The sequence below is a fragment of the Myxine glutinosa genome, chromosome 7 (assembly GCF_964187855.1).
Source record: "Myxine glutinosa chromosome 7, kmMyxGlut1.1, whole genome shotgun sequence".
NCBI classification, from domain to species: domain Eukaryota; kingdom Metazoa; phylum Chordata; class Myxini; order Myxiniformes; family Myxinidae; genus Myxine; species Myxine glutinosa.
In genome coordinates this window covers 76459605-76480034 of record NC_136267.1, presented here as the reverse complement: position 1 = coordinate 76480034, position 20430 = coordinate 76459605, and the positions used below count along the sequence as shown (strand labels likewise).

The following is a 20430-nucleotide window of genomic DNA, read 5'->3' as shown; positions in this document are numbered from 1 at the left end:
GAGGGGAGGGGGGAGGGGGGGAAGAGGAGGGGAGGGGGGAGGGGGGGGAAGAGGAGGGGAGGGGGGAGGGGGGGAAGAGGAGGGGAGGGGGGAGGGGGGAAGAGGAGGGGAGGGGGGAGGGGGGGGAAGAGGAGGGGAGGGGGGAGGGGGGAAGAGAGGGGGAGGGGGGAGGGGGGAAGAGGAGGGGAGGTGGGAGGGGGGAAGAGGAGGGGAGGGGGGAGGGGGGAGGGGGGGAAGAGGAGGGGAGGGGGGAGGGGGGGAAGAGGAGGGGAGGGGGAGGGGGAAGAGGAGGGGAGGGGGGAAGGAGGGGAGGGGGGAGGGGGGAGGGGGGGGAAGAGGAGGGAGGGGAACGGGGGGGAAGAGGAGGGAGGGGAACGGGAGGGGAGGAGAGGGGGGAGGGAGAAGAGGGGGGGGAAGTACCCGCATTGCCGGGCGGGGAAGAGGAGGGGAGGGGAGAAGAGGGGGGGAAAGGAGGGGAACGGGGGGGAGGGGAGAAGAGGGGGGGAAAGTACCCGACATTGCCGGGCGGGGAAGAGGAGGGGAGGGGAACGGGAGGGAGGGGAGGAGAGGGGGGGAGGGGAGAAGAGGGGGGGGAAGTTACCCGGCATTCCGTGTATAAACGTGAGGGGGGAGGGGGAGGGGTGGAGACGGGGGGAGGGGTGGAGACAGGGGGAGGGGAGGAGATGGGGGGGAGGGGGGAGGGCGCGCGAATCGTCGAATCAGCGCGCTGCTCTGCCACCGATTCAGATTCCGTGTATAATTAATATTCCTCGCTGAAAAAAAATATGGATCTAAAGATGAAAGAAAAAAAAAACCTATGTGATGTGAATGGCAATGTTCCTCGCTGAAATGTGAAAAAACGCAATCGCGCGGCAAGGAACATCACGTGATCGCTCTGAGCAATCGATTGCAACTCTGCGTCGTGTCGTGGGCGTGGCCAACGTGGCCTCATGCTCCCAGGTGATTGGCTAACTCGAGCTCGAGAGCCATAATGCGCTACGTTATGGCAAAAAAATATGGATCTAAAGATGAAAGGGAAAAAAACCTATGTGGTGTGAATGGCAATATTCCTCGCTGAAATGTGAAAAAACGGAATCGCTTTTCGCTCTGAAATACATGCGAATGCGTAACTGAGTTAATGGCGGCAAGGAACATCACGTGATCGCTCTGAGCGAATCAGCGCGCTGCTCTGCCATTCCAGTCATAATATTCCTTGCTGAAATGCGCTGAGGTAAAAATATGGTTTAAAAATATTATGAAATAAATTTTTAGGTCGACCATGTTCTTCCCAGGCTCAATGGCCATGTTTGTGCCAAATATCAAGTACGTGAGGCTCTCCGTTTAGGAGTCTACCGGTAACAACACACACACACACACACACACACACACACACACACACACACACACACACACACACACACACACACACACAAACTGTGTTTTATATATATAGATATATAAGTTCTAAACACCTGGTCACAAGTGTGCCGCATTGACCGGGTCCTCAGTCGAAGTCCTCAGCATCATCCCGTTTCGGCCCTTCAACCTCGATATGGTCAGCTAAGGTGGGCCAGCAGGGGCACATCCACATCCACATGCAGCAACTACACCTGGATGCGTACATACCCCCACCCCCAGCCAGTGAGAACGCAGACTACAACAGCAACACCTCCACATCCAGAATCCACAGCACCGAAAAAACATGGTGGAACACTCAAACACCCACCTTTATACCCTTCACCACACACTCCAAGCCAAGTAAGAAATGCAGAAAAGGAATTGCCAATATACCTTCTGCACCCCACCTCAAATGGCTGACACGAAACTCGCCAACCCTTCTCTCGGCACTCTGCCTACAGCTCACTGTACTTTCCTCTCTTCCTCTCGTGCACCTCCTCCATGTTCTCTTCCCAAGGTACAGACAATTCCCCGAAGATGACCTGTCTTGTTGCACCTGACCAAATGACAATGTCAGGCCGCAACCTTGTCACACAGATCTCCTCTGGGAATACCAATTGTGGCTTTAGGTCTGCCACCACCTGCCAATCACAAGCATTTGACAGCCCTCTTGTTTTCCACCTCCTCCTCTTTCCACCTCTTACCACTTGGCCCTCTTTGACAAACCACACCTCTCCCCCATCAGTCTCCTCCACTCTTCTTTCTCTCGACCTCAGCACCTCTTGTTGCACCATCTGCACCACCACCGCCAGCACCTGATCATGTCGCCACCTGTATTGTCCTGCTGCCAATGCTACTGAACATGCACTCAGTGCATGCTGCACCGTTCCCACACCTCCACACAAATAACATCTCTCCTCCTGCAACAACCCCCACAATCAAGTTTACTGGTGACGGAAGCACATCATACGTTGCCCGCAACAGGAAATTCAACAATATTGGCTCCATTCTCCAAATCTCTTGCCACTTCAACATCCTCACCTGCACACCTTCCCACCTAGTCCAAGCACCTTGCTGTGCCTGACCGACTACTTTCACATATCTCCCCTCCTCTTCCTTTCTTCTCACCTTCCTCTCAACCATCTTCCTCCTCTCTTTCACACCTGCCTTTCCCCATCCCTCATGCTCCATCCACCCCAAGCCATGCTTCCCATGCTGTACCAATGTACCATCCACATGACCTCCTCCTGTTGCAACCGCTCCTCCATCTCGTTCAGCTCTGCTCTTGCATTCCACTTCCGACTTCCCTTCTTCTCTGGGAGAGCATTCTTTACCACTGCATCACTTGAATTCCGCAACATCATGAACTCCCGCACACTCACCACTTTAAATTCCTCGGGTAATGATGTCAAGGGAAACTGGAGTTTTCCACCCTGACCATAAAAGGCAATGTTCGTCAAACAGCGTGGCACTCCCAACCACCTCCTCACAAACCCGCTCACCACAACCTCCATCCTCTCCACATGCCCAATTGCAATATCATACATCATCAATGGCCACAATACTCGTGGCATCAATCCAAACTTCAAACACCATACCTTCAACTTACCTGGCAAACCACATCCATCAATCCTCTTCAAACCTCTCAAAAGCTTGTTTCTGACCTCCTCCACTCTTCCCACATCATTCAACTCCACTGTATAACATCTTCCCAAACTCTTCACAGGGGCCTCCACCAATGATGGAACCACCTCCCCTCCCAGCTCAAACCTGTGCATGTTATCGACCACTCCTCGTCTCACTACCACACTCCTCGACTTTCTTGCTTTAAATCCCATTCTTGCCCACCGCATCAACCTTTCCAGTCGTCCCAGTACCTATATATATATGAAGTATATATATATACACACACAACAACAACAACATGCATTTTAAGGCCATTTTCCCTGCTAGAGCGGGGGTTAGCCTTGCGGTCCCCATGACAATCTTCTACATTTTGCCCTATTTTCTGCATCTCTCCTTGTTAACCCCCTTGCCCGCATTTCTTCTTCCACTATCTCTAGCCAAGTCTTTCTCGGTCTTCCCCGTCGTCTACTTCCTTCTACATTCATTTCCATCACTCTTCTCAATCAGTCACTTTCAACCTTCCTCAACACATGACCAAACCATCTCAACCAGTTCCTCTTCACAGCATCAATCACAGGTTATATTCCCATCATCTTTCGCAATTCATCATTTGTCTTCTTCTCTTTCAACGATACTCCGCACATCCACCGAACCATTCGCATTTCATATATATATATATATTCATTTAAATTAAAACGCATTATGTAGTGGGTCGATTATTTCAAATTTAAATTGGGGTCGATCTTGCATGTCTATGCTGAGATTGATGTTTGTAGAATGAATTCCATGTTACACCTGAAACAAAATTAAGAAGCTGGCACATGAAAGGTTTTGTTTACCCTTCAAGTGTAATTGGGAGATTGAGTGGTGTGTGTGTTTGTGTGTGTACCGACACGCACATCCTTATACTCAGAGATTATGTATGGTAAAGTGTCAAGGGAAAGAAAAAAAAATCCTTTTTTTTTTTTTTTTTTTGTTATTGAAACTTGCTTTTCCTTGTCATTTAAAAGTCGTGTGACAATTTTGTTGCTGAAAAGAACTGTTGATATTGAAAATATAACTTCAAGTATGAGGGCAAAGGATGCTCGACAAGAAAGAATGTGGTGGAAAAGAGGCCACCACCCTGCTTGCGATATGGAAAGGGGTTGTGAGGAGTGTGAAGGACGATGGGGTGTGTTTGGGGAGAAAGGCCAGAGGGTGCAAGACTGGAAAGGTGGTGGTCGAAGACAGAGACTACTGCCTTGCCTGCAAAATGAACGTAATAGGCTCAGAGACTCAGATTCAGATACAAATTATTTTGAAGGCCTTGGTTTGTTTACACTGCGTGAAGCTGAGCAATGTATGATGCAGGGGCGCCAACCAAGGGAAAGATCGGTACTCTATCCAGCTGCAGATGAAGGCTTTGTAATAGATAAAAGTTCAATTGTGTCAAGGAAAGACTTTGAACGATGGAGGATGGGAGTATTTTCATTCGGCGGCTGGCTCTGGAGGGCAACTCGCTAAGAAAGATCATGGCTGATGGTGATGCCCAAAAGAACGAGTGACTGAATTTATTCAAGAGTTTTTTTTTAACGAAGTACGTATATGGGAGTGTTCACCAGATGGTCCATTTGGGGTGGCACAATGAGAGTGTGAGATATGTCAGGATTGAGATACCACTGCTTATGATTGGAGGTCAGCTAATGGGTGTGTAGTTAAGAGTATCTTTTTTGCCACAGAGATCACTTCCTTCTCAAATGTTTGATTAAAACGTTTAAAAAAATTAAATTGCATGTCCTCTGACAAGGAGCACTTTATGCCTTGCCATTCTGTGAGTGATAGGCCTGAGTCCTGTGTACTCTATTATATCAGATGTGGGATGCAGGTTGTGTGAAACAAGGTGGCTAATGCTGCAGCAAGCTCAGAATAACTTTGAGAATTTGAACATTGTTGCTGACGATTTATCAGTATCCTTCGAGGATATTGAAAAAAAAACTCTATACAGGAGTCATGCAAGAGCTAAACAACAGAGGGTGGTAGATTAACAGGCAGACAAAAAAACACATTTCAGTATGAGAAGGGGAGCGTCATGGGTGAAAGAAGGTTTGGGGTCAGCGAAAGAAAGAAAGTGGGTGTAGGAGGAACTATGAAGTGGCAATTTCCAAGAGTCTTGAAAAAGGGGGGAAGAGCACAAATGACTGACAAATGGAGTCTGTTCCACAGATGAGAGACAGGTAGGATCATGATGTTGGTGACCAGCACAGCTTTAAGCCTCCCATACATTGAGGGGAGTCCTCTGTGGAATTCCCAAATTATTATGATCGGGTGTCCAAGTCATCTATGAAGTCAATACAATTGTGCGATATTGGCCCAAATCCCAGGTGAATTTCAAATTCATTGATAAAATTTCCTTTAAAAAAGGAATTTATTTTCAGTGTTTTGAATGAAACTTAATTGCGGTAAATAATTTTGAATGCTTGGAAGCAGATAATTAATCATATCTGGGCATTTACACAACCACCAAAGTTATCTTTTAAATTAAGGCAAAAGGTCAAAAATATCCCATTCATCTGGACCTGAGGGGATGTACATTGTGTATCAATCCCTCATGCAGAATTTGGGGAAACAGATAGGATGTCTACAACTTCTGGTTCATCCTGGGCTTCTGAACTTCCCTCCCTTGCAGTCTCAGAATACATGCTTTGCTTTTCCCCTCGCCACTGGACCCCCATCACCAAAGAAAGAGATAACTTTAATGCTCAAGCAAACGCAGTGCAGTGGAGGAAATAATATACACATCGATGACTGACACAATGCTCAAGAAAATGAACCACTAAGTTGACATCACTTGTGAACATTTTGTCAGAAGGACAAATGAAAAAAATTGGTGATTCATAAATACTGATTACTCTTAACAGAGACTTCATGAGATCGCTTTTGGTGCTTATGTTATTCATATAAAACTGTCATGCACCCTATAATTTCATCATCCACTTTTGTGGCATTAATAGCCAAATTACACCATTTGCAAATGGTCACACCTTCTCGTTTCTTTATTTCCACAGTCTTCACCAGAATGGTCATAAGTTGATGTTTCCTTTGCCACAGTTCTGCAGTAATTGTAGCGGCTGGAGGGACTGGAGTGACTGACATTCCTTTCTGCCGTATTTGCCATGAGGGCTCTGGACCGACAGCTGAAATGCTGTCTCCATGCGAATGCACGGGGACACTGGGTTCAGTGCATCGGGCTTGCCTTGAACACTGGCTCGCCGCTTCTAACACCAGTTCGTGTGAGCTGTGCCACTTCCAGTTTGTGGTCGAGCGCAAACCTCAACCCTTTTCGCAGGTTTGCTGCATCCTTTGCTTTTTATTTTTTAGACGTTTTCACTTATTTGACTTTCAGTTAGCTTTCTTGTTACCCACTCCATCAGAGAGGGTATTTATTGCATTTGGGTCCATTTCTTTGTTTCTCTGTCCACACAGAATGTGAGTAAAGGATGTCTGTTAATAACTTACTGCTGGAATGTGATTACATCTATTAACTTTGTAGCATTGGAACGTGAGTATGTCTTAATTATGTAGCATTGGAACATGAACACGGTTACTAATTACGTACCATTGGAACGTATGTCTTTTAATTACATACTTTTGGAACGTATGTTTGTTAATTACGTACCATTGGAACGTGAGTGTTTGCTAATTATGTACTATTGAAATGTGAGTATGTCTATTAATTATGTACAATTGGAACTACTGTTATGATGGTGCGTAATTAATAGACTGGAGTATGTCTATTAATTACATGCCATTGGAACTGAGTACGTTTATTAGTTACGTACAATTGGAACGTGAGTAGTACTTCTGTTTTGATACAATATTAGACCGTGTGTACGACGGATAATTATGTACTATTGATATGTGAATACTTCTATTAGTTATGTAGCATTTGAACATGCGTTTGTCTGTTACTTGCATCAATTGAAGTGTAAGTACTTCTATTTTCACCTATTTTGAACCATTGGAACATGATGAGTATGTCCATTAATTATTATCGGAATATATATATATATATAGTGATGGGGTGTACTTACCCCAGCGATCTCCACACGAGGTCGATCTCCAACATGCGGCACAAAGAGACAGTTTTATTTTATTATATATATATATATATATATATATATAATATATAGTCGTGCGAACCCTTCCGGTTAATACCAGGGCTCGCGGATGACCAAACGGCTTTAATGTAGGCAATGACCAAACACGGATTTTGCTATAAAACGCAGGAGTAAGAAGTGAAGAGGAAGAGGCGGAAGCGCTTACCGATAGCAATCCAACAGCAGCTCCGATCCTGCAGGGGAATTAACTCAAAACGGACACAAGATTTTGAATGGAAAGGGAAAATAAGGCAAGGGTTTATTTTACAAGAGATAGCGGGACAGGGAAATACGCGCCGGTAATAAAATGTCCTAAATCGGGATCCCGCACACTGACTTCCAAATACGAGACAAGGGAATGAATTGCAAAAATAACTGTCCGTCGTGTACGTGTGAAATGTGGTGCGTCTTAACTGTCTGCAGTCTTGTCCACCGTCCAACGCGGCTCCAAGCTCCGGCGCGAGGAAACCCTCCGTCCGCTTCGCCCACGCGCTCCTCCAGGCACAAGCCAACGTCCCACTCCAGGCTCCTCGTCGACCGCCCACGAGGTCCGTTCGCTCCCAGCACCAAAAGCACCGAGAAGGACTGAGCACCGCTCCAAGCACCAACGCAGGGCCAGCGATCTCCACACGAGGTCGATCTCCAACATGAGGCACAAAGAGACGGGAACGGAAAGATCGCGGGAGGAAGGAAGGACACAAATCAGCCCAGGCCAGCAGAGAAGAGAGCGCAATCCTGGCGAGCCGGCAGTTTTACTGCTCGCCCTGTGACGTCAGGCCTTTCTTTCTCCAACCAGAGCCTTGTCTCTCGACCTCTAGAACGTTCGCACTTGCTGGCTTTGTCCCATTTGTCGAGTGCCTCTCGCTCCAACCAATCACCCGCTCCCTGGGCGTGGCTCCTGCCACGAGGCTGGTTGCTAGGCCAGCTGGTGGTGTGGCTGGTTGCAGCCCCATTGGCGGTGCCCCGGCCTGGCTTCCTGCCCATTTTCCAAAGTCGTTGTGGTAAGGGAGGGGAATTATTTAATGAGTGCACTAAGGACCTATCTAAGTGTTTAAATGAGTGCGTTGCCATAAAGGACACAGGTTTGACGACAGAGGGGACGACGGACAAAGGAATCTTATCCATAATCCCTGCACTATTTAGCACGCCCTGCTCCCTCGTAGCGGGGACATCAATGCAGCTTATCCCGACAAACCGGACTAAACATAGAACTTATTACAGGTAGATTCCCTATCACGACAGTCGGATACCTACCTATACAGATCTATCTGACTCTATATATTCCTCTACCCAAATTCGTAACAATATATAGATATATAGATATACAGATATATAGATATGTGTCTATGTCTATGAAATACATTCAATTGGAACGTGATTTTGTCTAATTACGTTTTGTAATGTATTGATTACATATAATTGTGTAGTAATTACATAACACACCTGCCCACAAAACCACAGAAACACCACGCAAGTTCTAGCGAGGATCTGCAATATCTGATTGCTCTTTCTGTTTGTTTCTGTCATTTGACCCTCACACCAATACACCATTTGAAATCCATGACATCACCAAATGACCAAACCATAAATTTAAAATATGTTTGGCCTTAGCTTACATGAGCTTAGAACATTGTGATCTGCCAGTTCAGGTCACAAGGAGGGTGTTATTTTGTTTGGTCTGGTGGCACGTGTCTGTGTCTGGGTCTTTGCACCTTCAATATGTGATCTTATCTTTGTTTGCTTTAAACAAATCCTGTTGAAATGATTTTCGAACAAAATGAATTGTAAAGATGGCAAATCTAAGTGATGGAAATTAACGCAGGTACAGTCGTGGCCAAAAATATTGGCACCCTTGCACTTTTTTTCAAATAATGCACCATTTCTCCCAGAAAATTGTTGAAATTAAAAAATATTTTGGTATTTACATATGTATTTCTTTGGTTTGCAGTGGAACAAAACAAAAAAGCTGAAAAAACTACTAAATCTTAGGTTATTCCACATAGAAATCCTAAAATGGCCCGGACAATATTATTGACACCTTTTAGAAGTTGTTAGAAATGATTAGATTTCAAACAGGTGATTTTCCTTTACTTTGCAATTGAACTCACCTATGGTGAGTTGCAGGTGCCTGCAACATAAAAATCACTCATTCAACTCAATCAATAGAGAAAAGGAGTCATTCTGCTGTTTTGTGTCACTGTGTGTACCGCAATGAGAATGGAGAAAATAAATAAAACCAGAGAATTGTCTGAGGAGGTCAGACACAACATTGAAGCCAAGCATGGACAATCTCAAGGCTACAAGTCCATCTCCAGATACCTTGATGTTCCTGTGTCCACTGTATGCAATGTTATCAGGAGGTTTAAGGCCCATGGCACTGTAGCCAACCTTCTTGGACATGGCCGCAAGAGAAAACTTGGTCGAAGATGGCAGCGAAGGATTGTTTAAATGGGGGCAAAAGCACCTCAATCAACTGCCAAACAGATTCAAGCTGACCTTCAGACACAAGGTACGGCAGTTTCAACTCGCACCACCCATCACCAACTCAATGAAAGGGGGTTATATGGTAGGAGACCCAGGACGACCCCACTGCTGAGAGAAAGACAAAAGAAAGCCAGACTGGAGTTTAACAAAACACACCTGAACAAGTAAAAATCTTTCTGGGAGAATGTCCTGTGGACAGATGAGACCAAATTAGAGCTTTTTAGTGAAGCACATAATCTCTATGTTTACAGAAAACAAAATGAAGCATTCAAAGAAAAGAACACCTTCCCGACATTCAAACATGGAGGAGGTTCAGTGCTGCCTCTGGCACTGGGTGCCTTGAATGTGTGCATAGCGTCATGAAATTCAGGAGATTACCAAGGCACTTTGGAGTGCAATTTTCAACCCAGTGTCAGAAAGCTGGGTCTCCGTCGAAGGTCATGGGTCTTGCATCATGACAATGACCCCAAACACACTTCATAGCACCTAAGAAAGGTTCAAGACAAAACGCTGGACTGTTCTGTCGTGGCCAGCAATGAGTCCAGATCTAAATCCCATTGAACACCTGTGGGGAGATCTGAAAACAGCAGTTAGTAGAAGGCACCCTTCAAATCGGAGTAGTGGAGCAGTTTGCACAAGAAGAGTGGACCAAACTGCCAGTAGAGAGATGTAGGAAGCTCATTCATGGCTATAGAAAGCGCTTGACTGCAGTTATTTTGTCCAAACGCTGTGCTGCCAAATATGAAGTTTAGGGTGTCAATAATGTTGTCCATGCCATTTTATTTTATTTTTTGATTTAAAAGGATATATTAAGTTCTGAATCAAAAACAAAGGTTCTGTAATATTAACAGTGAAATAGGGAATTGTGGAGACCAAATACTTTTGTCAATTTCAACTTATTTTTTTACAAAATTGTGAGTTATTTGAAAGGAGTGCAAGGGTGCCAATATTTTTGGCCACGACTGTACTTTGAAGAGACCATTTGATTCGTCGTGTTTGCACCACATCATTCCACTACTCACTAACTTCATGGAAAAGAAAAACTAAATATTTACTTGCAAACCTTTTTTGATTCTTCCGTTTAGTACAGTGCCTTCTGGAAGTATTCACACCCCTTGACCTTTTTCACATTTTGTTGTGTTACAGCCTGAATTTAAAATGGCTTACATTGAAATTTTTTGTTACTGATTTACACATAATACACCATGATGTCAAAGTGGAAATTTTGTTTTGGAAAGTTTTACAAAATAATTAAAAATGAAAAGCTGAAATGTCTCGAGTCAGTAAGTATTCAACCCCTTTGCTAAGACACTCCAAATTGAGCTCAGGTGCATCCAATTTCCTTTGATCATCCTTGAGATGACTACAACTTGGTTGGAGTCCACCTGTGGCCAATGAAATTGATGGAACATGACTTAGAAAGAAGCACACCTTTCTATGTAAGGCCACATACAGACTTGGCATTTAATATGGAATATTTTTTTTGTGGGGGTGAACTTACTTTTCAAGATGTCTTAGAACCAAAAGTTTATTGGAATTATGTTGAAATTATTCTAGATTTTGTTAATGTGACCTTTAAAAGAAACAAAAACCACATTTGACATTTCGAAACAAATAAATTGATCCTTGAAAGTGATGTAAACCGATATCGAACTCAATTCATGGACAGTACTGTTAAACTTCTGTACGTTTTCCAGAAGTATCTCTTTATTTTGCACATTAGCCAAAATTTTTTTTTAACAAAAACAAAAGTTAAATTACGACTGGGATTACGGACAGTAAAATTACAGTTCAGTACTTCGTGTAACCCCCACGAGCATTCAGGAGAGCACGTACACGTTGAGGCATGCTGTTCACGAGATTTGCCAAGGTTTGGACAGGAATCGCTTGCCATGCAGTGACAATAGCCTGCTGCAATTCACGCACAGAGGTCGGCTGCTGGTCCAAGTGGTTGATTTGACGCGTTAATTCTGCTCACAAGTTCTCTATCGGATTCATATCTGGGGACATGGCAGGCCACTCCATATGCTCTACACCACGGTCAGCAAGAAAGTGTTGGATCATGCGAGCACGATGAGGCCGTGCATTGTCATCTTGGAAGACAAAGTTTCCTCGAAAGGCTGCACGAGAAAATGGAAGCAATGTTTCTTCCAGAATGGCCCTGTACTTGAACTGGTTCAGGTTTCCATTCAGAACAACCAGGTCAGTTTTGCCCCCTGCATGAAAAGCAGCCCAAACGGTCACCCCACCACCTCCAGCTTGGACTCTTGGCACTATACAATCTTTGTTGTAGGCTTCATGCACTTGTCTGCGCACTCGGACGCGGCCATCTTGACGATAGACCAAGCTCTTTCACGAGCCTCCATTCAGTATCCAAAAAAAAAAAAATCTAGACTCGTAACTGAAGATCACGTGATTCCAGTGTCCTGGCTGCCATTGACTGTGCTCTCTGGCCCACTGCAATCGGCGCTGGCGGTGTTGTCTGGTCAGGCGTGGCTTTCTCAGGGGACGCCTGGCACGATAGCCTGCTTGAACCAGTCGTTGGTTGACTAGCCTTCTGGATACAGGCACATTTGTCAGTTGCTGCCACTCAGCCCTAATCCGATTAGCTGACTTGGTACGGCCATTGCGGACTAACCGGTGCAGCTGGCGATCATCCCTCCTTGTGGTTCTGCGGGGACGTCCTGGCCTCGGTATTGGCGTAGGGACACCCCTCTGAGCATTTCGTTTCAGGATCTTTGACACCTGACCTTGAGTGATGCCATACTGCCGAGCAATAGCACGCTGTTTCATGCCGTAATTTCGTAAAGCCACCACTCCATGACAAACAGCATTGTCGAGTTGACGGACCATCTCCAGAGGAAGCGGCAATAACTTTTGGAGACGTGCAGCAGTTGTTTTCCACTAATACAGAACGCAACAACCCTTGTATACCCGACTGTGAAGCCAATCATCAAATGCACCTGTCCGTACATTTTGCCACGCCACCTGTGATATTATCCTGTTGTTGACTTCTTGCTGCGACAGACAATCAGTGACATGGTTCTTTTAACAAATAAATCACCAAAGTGTAAAAGAAACTCACCAGATTGATATACTGAGTTAAGAAAGTAAACCCAAGTCAAGAAAAAAAAAATTCCATATTAAATGCCAAGTCTGTAGTTGACAGTGCATTTCAAAGCAGAAACTCTACCAGGAAGCCCAATGAACTGACAGTAGAATGAACTGACGATGAACTGACGTCATGCAGCAGCTGGAGATGGAATAGAAAAGGTGCGGTGTACAAAAAGTCTTGGGATTTCAATACTTTCTGAAGGCACTGTACATCTTTCACATGCATTTTTGTTTGATTCGAATAAAACAAAAAGGTATATTTGCAGGAGGATCTATTGGAATGGTTGTGCTGGCAGGATATCTAAGTATAGTAATGTGCACTCAGGTTTGAGCCGTCTAGCATGGGTTTGCATCTCGAACCAGCTAACAATTCTTCCTTTTACTCCACGGAGAAGCCAATAATTTTTGAACACACATTGGAAATTTTGTGCCTACCCAATTGTATTACAACAGACTGAGTTGTCTCATATTTAACCCCATGGTCCTGACTGCATACTGTGGTTCCCATCCCATAGTGGCTGCGCAATCCAAGCCCCAAACAGGAGAGACGTACGCTGCTCAGTGACGCGCTCTGTTTCCTCTTCATCACTCCACTCGCTGGAATATCAGGATGGCTGTGCCTTCGTGGAGCTGCCGATCACCTTGAGGCTGGGAACCGCAGCCAGCTGGAAGCAGCTGGTCTTATTGGCCTTACTGTGGCCCTGCTCACCATATACTTGTTCTGGACTGCTGTAAGTTGATTATACTTTGTTAGGGACTGAGGTCTAATTTCTTTGTTCATTTTTAAAATTTTATTGGCAGACTACCAAAGGCTATGGGGGGATCTATCCTCAAATATTTTCATAATCAAATATTTCTATGATCGTTATACACACACACACACACACACACACACACACACACACACACACACACACACACACACAAAAACACACACACAAAAAAACACACACACAAAAACACACACAAAAAACACACACAAAAACACACACACACACACACACACACACAAACACACACACACACAAAAACACACACACAAAAAAACACACACACAAAAACACACACAAAAACACACACAAAAACACACACACAAAAACACACACACACACACACACACACAAACACAAACACACACACACACAAAAACACACACACACACACACACAAACACACACACACACACACACACACACACACAAAAAACCACACACACACACACAAAAACACACACACACACACAAACACACACACACACAAAAACACACACTGATATAAATGGTTAGTACTTTGGAGGTGGACTAGAAAGTTGAAATGTGGCACTCCTTGATGCAGTGGAAGCCATACTTTAAGAAAGAAAAATCACAAAACTGTCCGTAAACGAAAATATCTGTAAACAACTGTTGGTTGGTGTGTATGACATAGCATCACATGACCTGATAATGTTGTGTCGTGTTGTGCGATATTGCACAGTGGGTTTTATTGTTTACAGATGGTGTATAATGGTAAACAATAGTAAACCTTTATCATTTATGGATGATGTATAGTGGCAAGTGTCTTAATGCATTCTTTAAGTTCAGTATTGTATGTTTACATATATTTCATTATTTATATAAATGGTGTCTACCAATATTATTATCGTGTAATTAAGCGAATTATGAATAACCAATATTTATTTTTAGCTTCTGTTTTTTGGTATTGGTTAGGTGTCTGGAAAAAAAAACCTTTTCTTTTCCCTGTCAGCTATAATTAAATGAAGGTGGATGGAGGTCATGTTTTCACTCCTGTTTGCCTGTGTTTACTTGTCTGTGAGCAGGATATGTGAAAGTTGTGGACAGAGTTTTGATGAAACTTGGTGTACAGGTTTGGTGTGTGAGGAGGACAAATTGATTCGATTTTGGTGAAGATCTGGATCCAAATCCTATAATTTTTAAAAGTGATTCTTCATCATTGGGGGATGGAGCCAAAAACGATATATAGCATGAATATCTCAAAAATGTTTTATGGATGAATTTGGATTGAACTTGGGGGATGAGTTGGGTAGATGGCAAGACCAAGCCAATTCGATTTTGGTTCAGGTCGAGATCCAGATCCGGCCAATAGGTCGTATAACAAAAAAAAAAAAAAAAAAAAAAAACCCCACCTTTAGAGGCCATTTTTCCCCGCAAGCGGGGGTTGGCCTTTTTCGGGAGCTGTGGTTGTTGTTGTTTTTCGGTCCCCTTTTTGAAGCAATGTTTTACGGCCGGATGCCCTTCCTGACGCCAACCCTTTTTGCCGCCTTTAACGACAAGCAGGGAATTACCAGTGAACTGGTACTCAATTTGCCGACCTTGGAAGGATGACAGGCTGAGTCAACCCCCCTGGCGTTAATTCAGCGATTGACCGGGATTCGAACCCAGGATCCTAGGATCCTAAGCCGGCACCCTAGCCGCTAGCCCAACACCAGGGACACCGGCCAATAGGTCGTATACAAAACGTAAACTGTTCAGCCTGGCGGAGGTATGCGTGCCGTTCTAGTTCTTTATGTAATTTATTCATTTTACCTGGACATTTATTTTTAGAGACCACACTAATGAATGCAAATTAAGAATTTTTACGGAATTGGTCTTGTGTTGGTAACCAATAAACAAATGAGTTTGAGGTAAAGGTGGGAGTGCATCAGGGGTCGGTACTAAGTCCACTACTATTTGTAGCTGTGATGGAGGTGCTGGCTCAGAACGTAAAGGAGGGTTTACCGTGGGAGTTGTTGTATGCAGATGATCTGGTGTTGATTGCGGAAAGTATGGATGGACTGAAGGAGAAGATGAACAAGTGGAAGGAATGTATGGAGACAAAAGGTCTGAAGGTGAATATCGGAAAGACGAAGGCGATGGCAAGTGGTAAAGCATGTGGTGAGGTGGAAAGAACTGGGAAGTGGCCGTGTGCTGTGTGCAGGAAGGGTGTCGGAGTGAACTCCATTCAATGTACAATGTGCGCTGAGTGGGTTCATCAAAAGTGTAGTGGTCTGAGAGGGTCATTTACGAGTGTGGCAGCTACATTCAAATGTAAGGTGTGCACAGAGGGAGCTGCAGATGGAGGAAATGTTGAGTTGGATCTTGGAGACGGCATGAAGCTGGAAGGTGTGAAAACATTTTGCTACCTCGGAGACATGCTGAATGGAGAAGGTGGATCAGACTCGGCAACGGTTGCTCGAGTGAGATGTGCATGGAAGAAGTTTCGGGAACTGAGTGGCGTGCTGATGAGGAGGAGAGTGTCGCTGAAGCTGAAGGGAAAGGTGCATGCTGCATGTGTGAGAAGTGTTATGATTTATGGGAGCGAGACATGGGTAATGAACGTAGAGCAGCAACGAAGGCTGGAAAGGGTGGAAATGCGAATGGATCGATGGATGTGCGGAGTATCGTTGAGAGAGAGGAAGACAAATGATGAATTGTGAAAGATGATGGGAATATTGCCTGTGATTGATGCTGTGAAGAGGAACAGGTTGAGATGGTTTGGTCATGTGTTGAGGAAGGATGAAAGTGACTGGTTGAGAAGAGTGATGGAAATGAATGTAGAAGGATGTAGAGGACGGGGAAGACCGAGAAAGACTTGGCTAAATATGGTGGAAGAAGAAATGCGGGCAAGGGGGTTAACAAGGAGAGATGCAGAAAATAGGGCAAAATGGAGAAGATTGTCATGGGGACCGCAAGGCTAACCCTCGCTCTAGCAGGGAAAATGGCCTTAAAATGCATGTTGTTGTTGGTAACCAATACCCATAATCACGCATTTCATGCTTTCATGCATTTGCTGAAAAGGAACAACAATTGTGAAATTGATTCCTGTGTCCATATTGTGAAAAAATGCTTGGTTTTTTTTCCTTTTTGTTTTCCAATAACCTTTTTCAACAAGCCATAGATATTGTGAAAAAGATCTGACTGCAGGCATCACAATTTTGTTCACACTTTAAAGCAGTGGTCTCAAACTAAGAGCCTCCACTTGCATCTTTCAAACCACTAAAACTGTGTCAGCACTGCACGCAACAAGAGGTTTTTATTCGTTTGAACTGTAGGGAAGTGGCGACATCTTTTCAGCTTGCTTAGTAGTTGGTCATAGCATGCATCATTTGTGAAGGCTTTGCAGAAATATGGGAATAGACTTGGTGCTTGGCCTCCCCTCCTTCACCTCGTCTAACCATTTTCATGTAACATTAATGTTTTGATGTCTCCTCTGTTTTAGGTATCAGTGCGTTATCACATTCGGTTATATCAAGAGTGGAGGAAGACGCACCATCGGGTAAAGCTGTTGGTGGCAAGGACTTCGGGTCCTGTGCCTTGTCGAAATCCTCTATTAGGACCTCGTCGTGCAAGCAAAGAGCCATCTTCTGAAACTATTGTTTGACGTTGTGCTTTTGACCTATGACCTCTTGTTACGAAAAACAAACACCCGACTTCTATATGATTCAAAGTCAGAGAAGACACCTAAATGTGAAATAGATCTCAAAGTATAGTGGCGATTGTAAGACCACCGGTTTGTTCCAGTTTATTTCGTACACTGGACAAAATTTACAAGGTGGCTTTTTTATTTCTACGCACGAACTTGGAATCGTCATGCCAGGCTTGTTTGCTTCATGCTGGGCAGTGCTTTTGGCGAAATAATTAGAAGTCTGACATTTTCCATGGAATGCTTCCCAATGCGAGTTGTTGATTTCCAAGCAATCGTGGGGAATGCCAGGCATGTTTTGACACTACATGTAGTATAATGTAACAAAGAAGATCTAGTTTATCAGATTGCTATGACAATGAAGTTGTAATACTTGAAGTTTTTAACATAATATTTGATTGCTTTTAAGGGACGAAAGTGATTATACATTGTCGTCCCTGCTATTGAGCATACCAACTCTCTTTTAAGTGTTTGAAATGCATATCAGGATTTACCGATGTAGCTTTAAAAGAAAAGGAAAAAAAAAACAACCAATAAAACACTAAATTTGTACAGTTTTCATTTCGATTATACTGCTACTACATATATTATTGAGGAGGTATAATTGGTGATGGTTCAAGGAATATTTGCACGACGGGAATCAGCAGCAATAGGCGTTTGCCAAAAGCAACCGATGTTCTATAGTGTCTGTAGATCAAATGTAAAGCTTTGGATTGCATAGTGAACCTGGGTGACCTTTAAACATAGTATCTGTATTTTGTCCATTAGGGAGAATTGAGATTGAAATGTTGTCATGTGTCCTCAGTCTTGTTTGTTTTTTTGTACATGTTAATACTAAAACCTAATAAACTAGAACGACGCTCTTCGACGTGACGACGTCGACCGATATGCCTCCACCCACATTATTACATCATTATAATACTTGTACCAAGTTTGCTTTAAATCCATTCAGCTGTTCTCAAGTTATCACATTTTTACCTGACATGACCTCTGACCTCTGACCTCTTGACCCCAAAACCTAATCAGTTGATTTATACATATCTGTACCAAGATTGAATTAGATCCCTTTAGCCGTTCTCAAGTTATAGACCCATTACAGACTTCAACTTTTGACCTCTTGGCCCCAAAATCTAATCAGTTAATCTTTACAATATACATATCTGTACCAAGTTAGAATTAGATCACTTCAACCGTTCTGAAGTTATAGACCTATAAGGACTTTGACCTTTGACCTTTGAACTTGCCCCCAAAATCGAATCTGTTAATCTTTACATCATTATACAGTACATACCTATACCAAGTTTGAATTGGAATACTTCAGCCGTTCTCAAGTTATCGCGGAAACGAAAACCTATCACGGACAGACGGACGGACGGACGGACGGACGGAAGGACAACCTGAAAACATAATGCCTCCGGCGACTTCGTCGACGGAGGCATAAAAATTGGTCACCCTCTAAATGCTGTATGTAGCATCGTATTGCCCGATTTAAAACATGCATTATATTCTGCCATGGCAAAGTGATTTAAAGTTAGTAATGAAATGATGCATTGGGCATCGTGTTGCAAAAAATAAATAAATATGGTAAATAAAAAGCAATACGTTTTATCTTGTATGCTGTAATAAAGTGAGGTTACTTTAGCAACTATCTCATCGCCGATTCTCATTTGGTGGGGATAAAACTGCTTCACCTTTTTTTTTTGGTTCCAACAATAAAGTTGTTTTCAAACGAGTTTTGTTGCTTCTAGACTTGTACCATAAATAACATTTTTAATCTCCTGATATTTGTCTTCAAGCGTCGTCCTGTTATGTTGACTTGTCTCGCTGTATGAGGTCGATTTCAGTGTCGAGGTAGGTTGAGTAGGGGAAATAGGAGCTTTTGATGACATTTCCCAGCAGTGCGGTTTTGATTTCCCGATCAATTTTTCTTGTGTTGTGTGTACTCTAATTGTCGATGGAACTGATATTGCATTTTATAACTAAGTGTGGGCCCCAAGTTCAGCATGCACTACTATTTGTGCAGTCTTGGTGTGGGCCTTTTGCTTGCTGTGACCTGTTGGAGGCTAGTTGGTTGGTTGTTGAATGGAGATGAAAGTTTATGAAACGTAACAACCTGTTACCAGCATGTGTTTAGCATCTCACATGAACAATGGCATTGAAACTATGGTTATGTTTCAGAATAAAAGGTGTCAAATCGATAAAAGATCTTTTGTATTTGGTTTGTGGAGGGAAGATGCAATGTCACTGAAAAAAAATCCTGGCATGAGGTTTTGCATGTGCTCACTTAAAAAAATGTTTTAATGTATTTTATTTTGTTATTTTTACAGAAGTTGCCTGCTCACCTCTGAGCTTTGCAGATTTAACACTCTGACGCAGGCAAGCTTTTCATCCATTGTAAGAGGTTAATTCCTTCAAACTTCTGGCCCCATGCTCCTGTCAGCTATGACCTCTCTTGGGCAGAGCACATGTCAAAGCTGGCCTCACAAGCCGGCCTCTGACTGATCATCCTCTATCGTGCGAACTCCTTGAGAAACCTTGACCTCTCATGGCCTACAAGGCCTTTGTCTTTAGCTCAAAGTACAGTAATGTATTGTGAAAGGGATTCCAGATTCACAACTCTCAATGTAATTGATGCAAAACTCTCAATATAATTGGCATCTCCCACAAAGACACAGAAGTTTCACTTGGATATCAACGGATCTCTTTCAATTTTTTAAGACATTTAGTATTGTTCTGTCAATTTGGAATAATTCAACCCCAAAATCTCAGTTCAAGTTGGCTGCTTCAGCCTGCATCTCCAACTCTTTCTTCTTCTTTAACCGTTGATGTCATGACATGATTTATGACAAAAATGTCAATGAAATTGTCTTGCTGACAAGACAGAAACCGTAACCGACCTGGAAATAACTACCACGTGTTCAACTTTAAAGAACATTGATTAAAAAGGAGCAATTTGATTGATGGTGGGAACATGGCTAAAATCTCGTGACGCATGGCTAGCCAACCAATGATATCGCTCATTGCAGCCTGTGATCCACTGGGGTGGCCGGAACACTAAATTGATGAACTAAATGGTGTCAGCCGTGGAACTCCATGGCTGTATTTTTAACATAATCAATCTTTAACCACATTTTCTGCAGCCATGGACGCTATTAAGTTCTCAGTTACAGAAAATCTGGTGAGTTTTTGAAAAATGTGCACTTGCGGTCCGTGAGGGGCGGGCCATGGTACCACCGCACCCCTGGATCTGCGA

At 43.6% G+C, this 20430-nt stretch overlaps 1 protein-coding gene across 3 annotated transcripts in view; it reads left to right on the top strand.

Moving 5' to 3' along the window:
• Positions 1-19380, top strand: part of LOC137431332 (E3 ubiquitin-protein ligase MARCHF3) — a 95981-nt gene extending 76601 nt beyond the window's left edge. For all 3 annotated transcript variants that reach the window (XM_078781874.1, XM_078781876.1, XM_078781875.1), the window contains 3 exons: positions 6112-6349; positions 13274-13489; positions 16974-19380. In XM_078781874.1, coding sequence (XP_078638000.1) covers positions 6112-6349; positions 13274-13489; positions 16974-17135 — 616 coding nt within the window. In that variant the 3' untranslated portion in view covers positions 17136-19380. The remainder of the gene's footprint in view (positions 1-6111; positions 6350-13273; positions 13490-16973) is intronic.
• The last annotated feature ends 1050 nt before the right edge of the window (positions 19381-20430 follow it).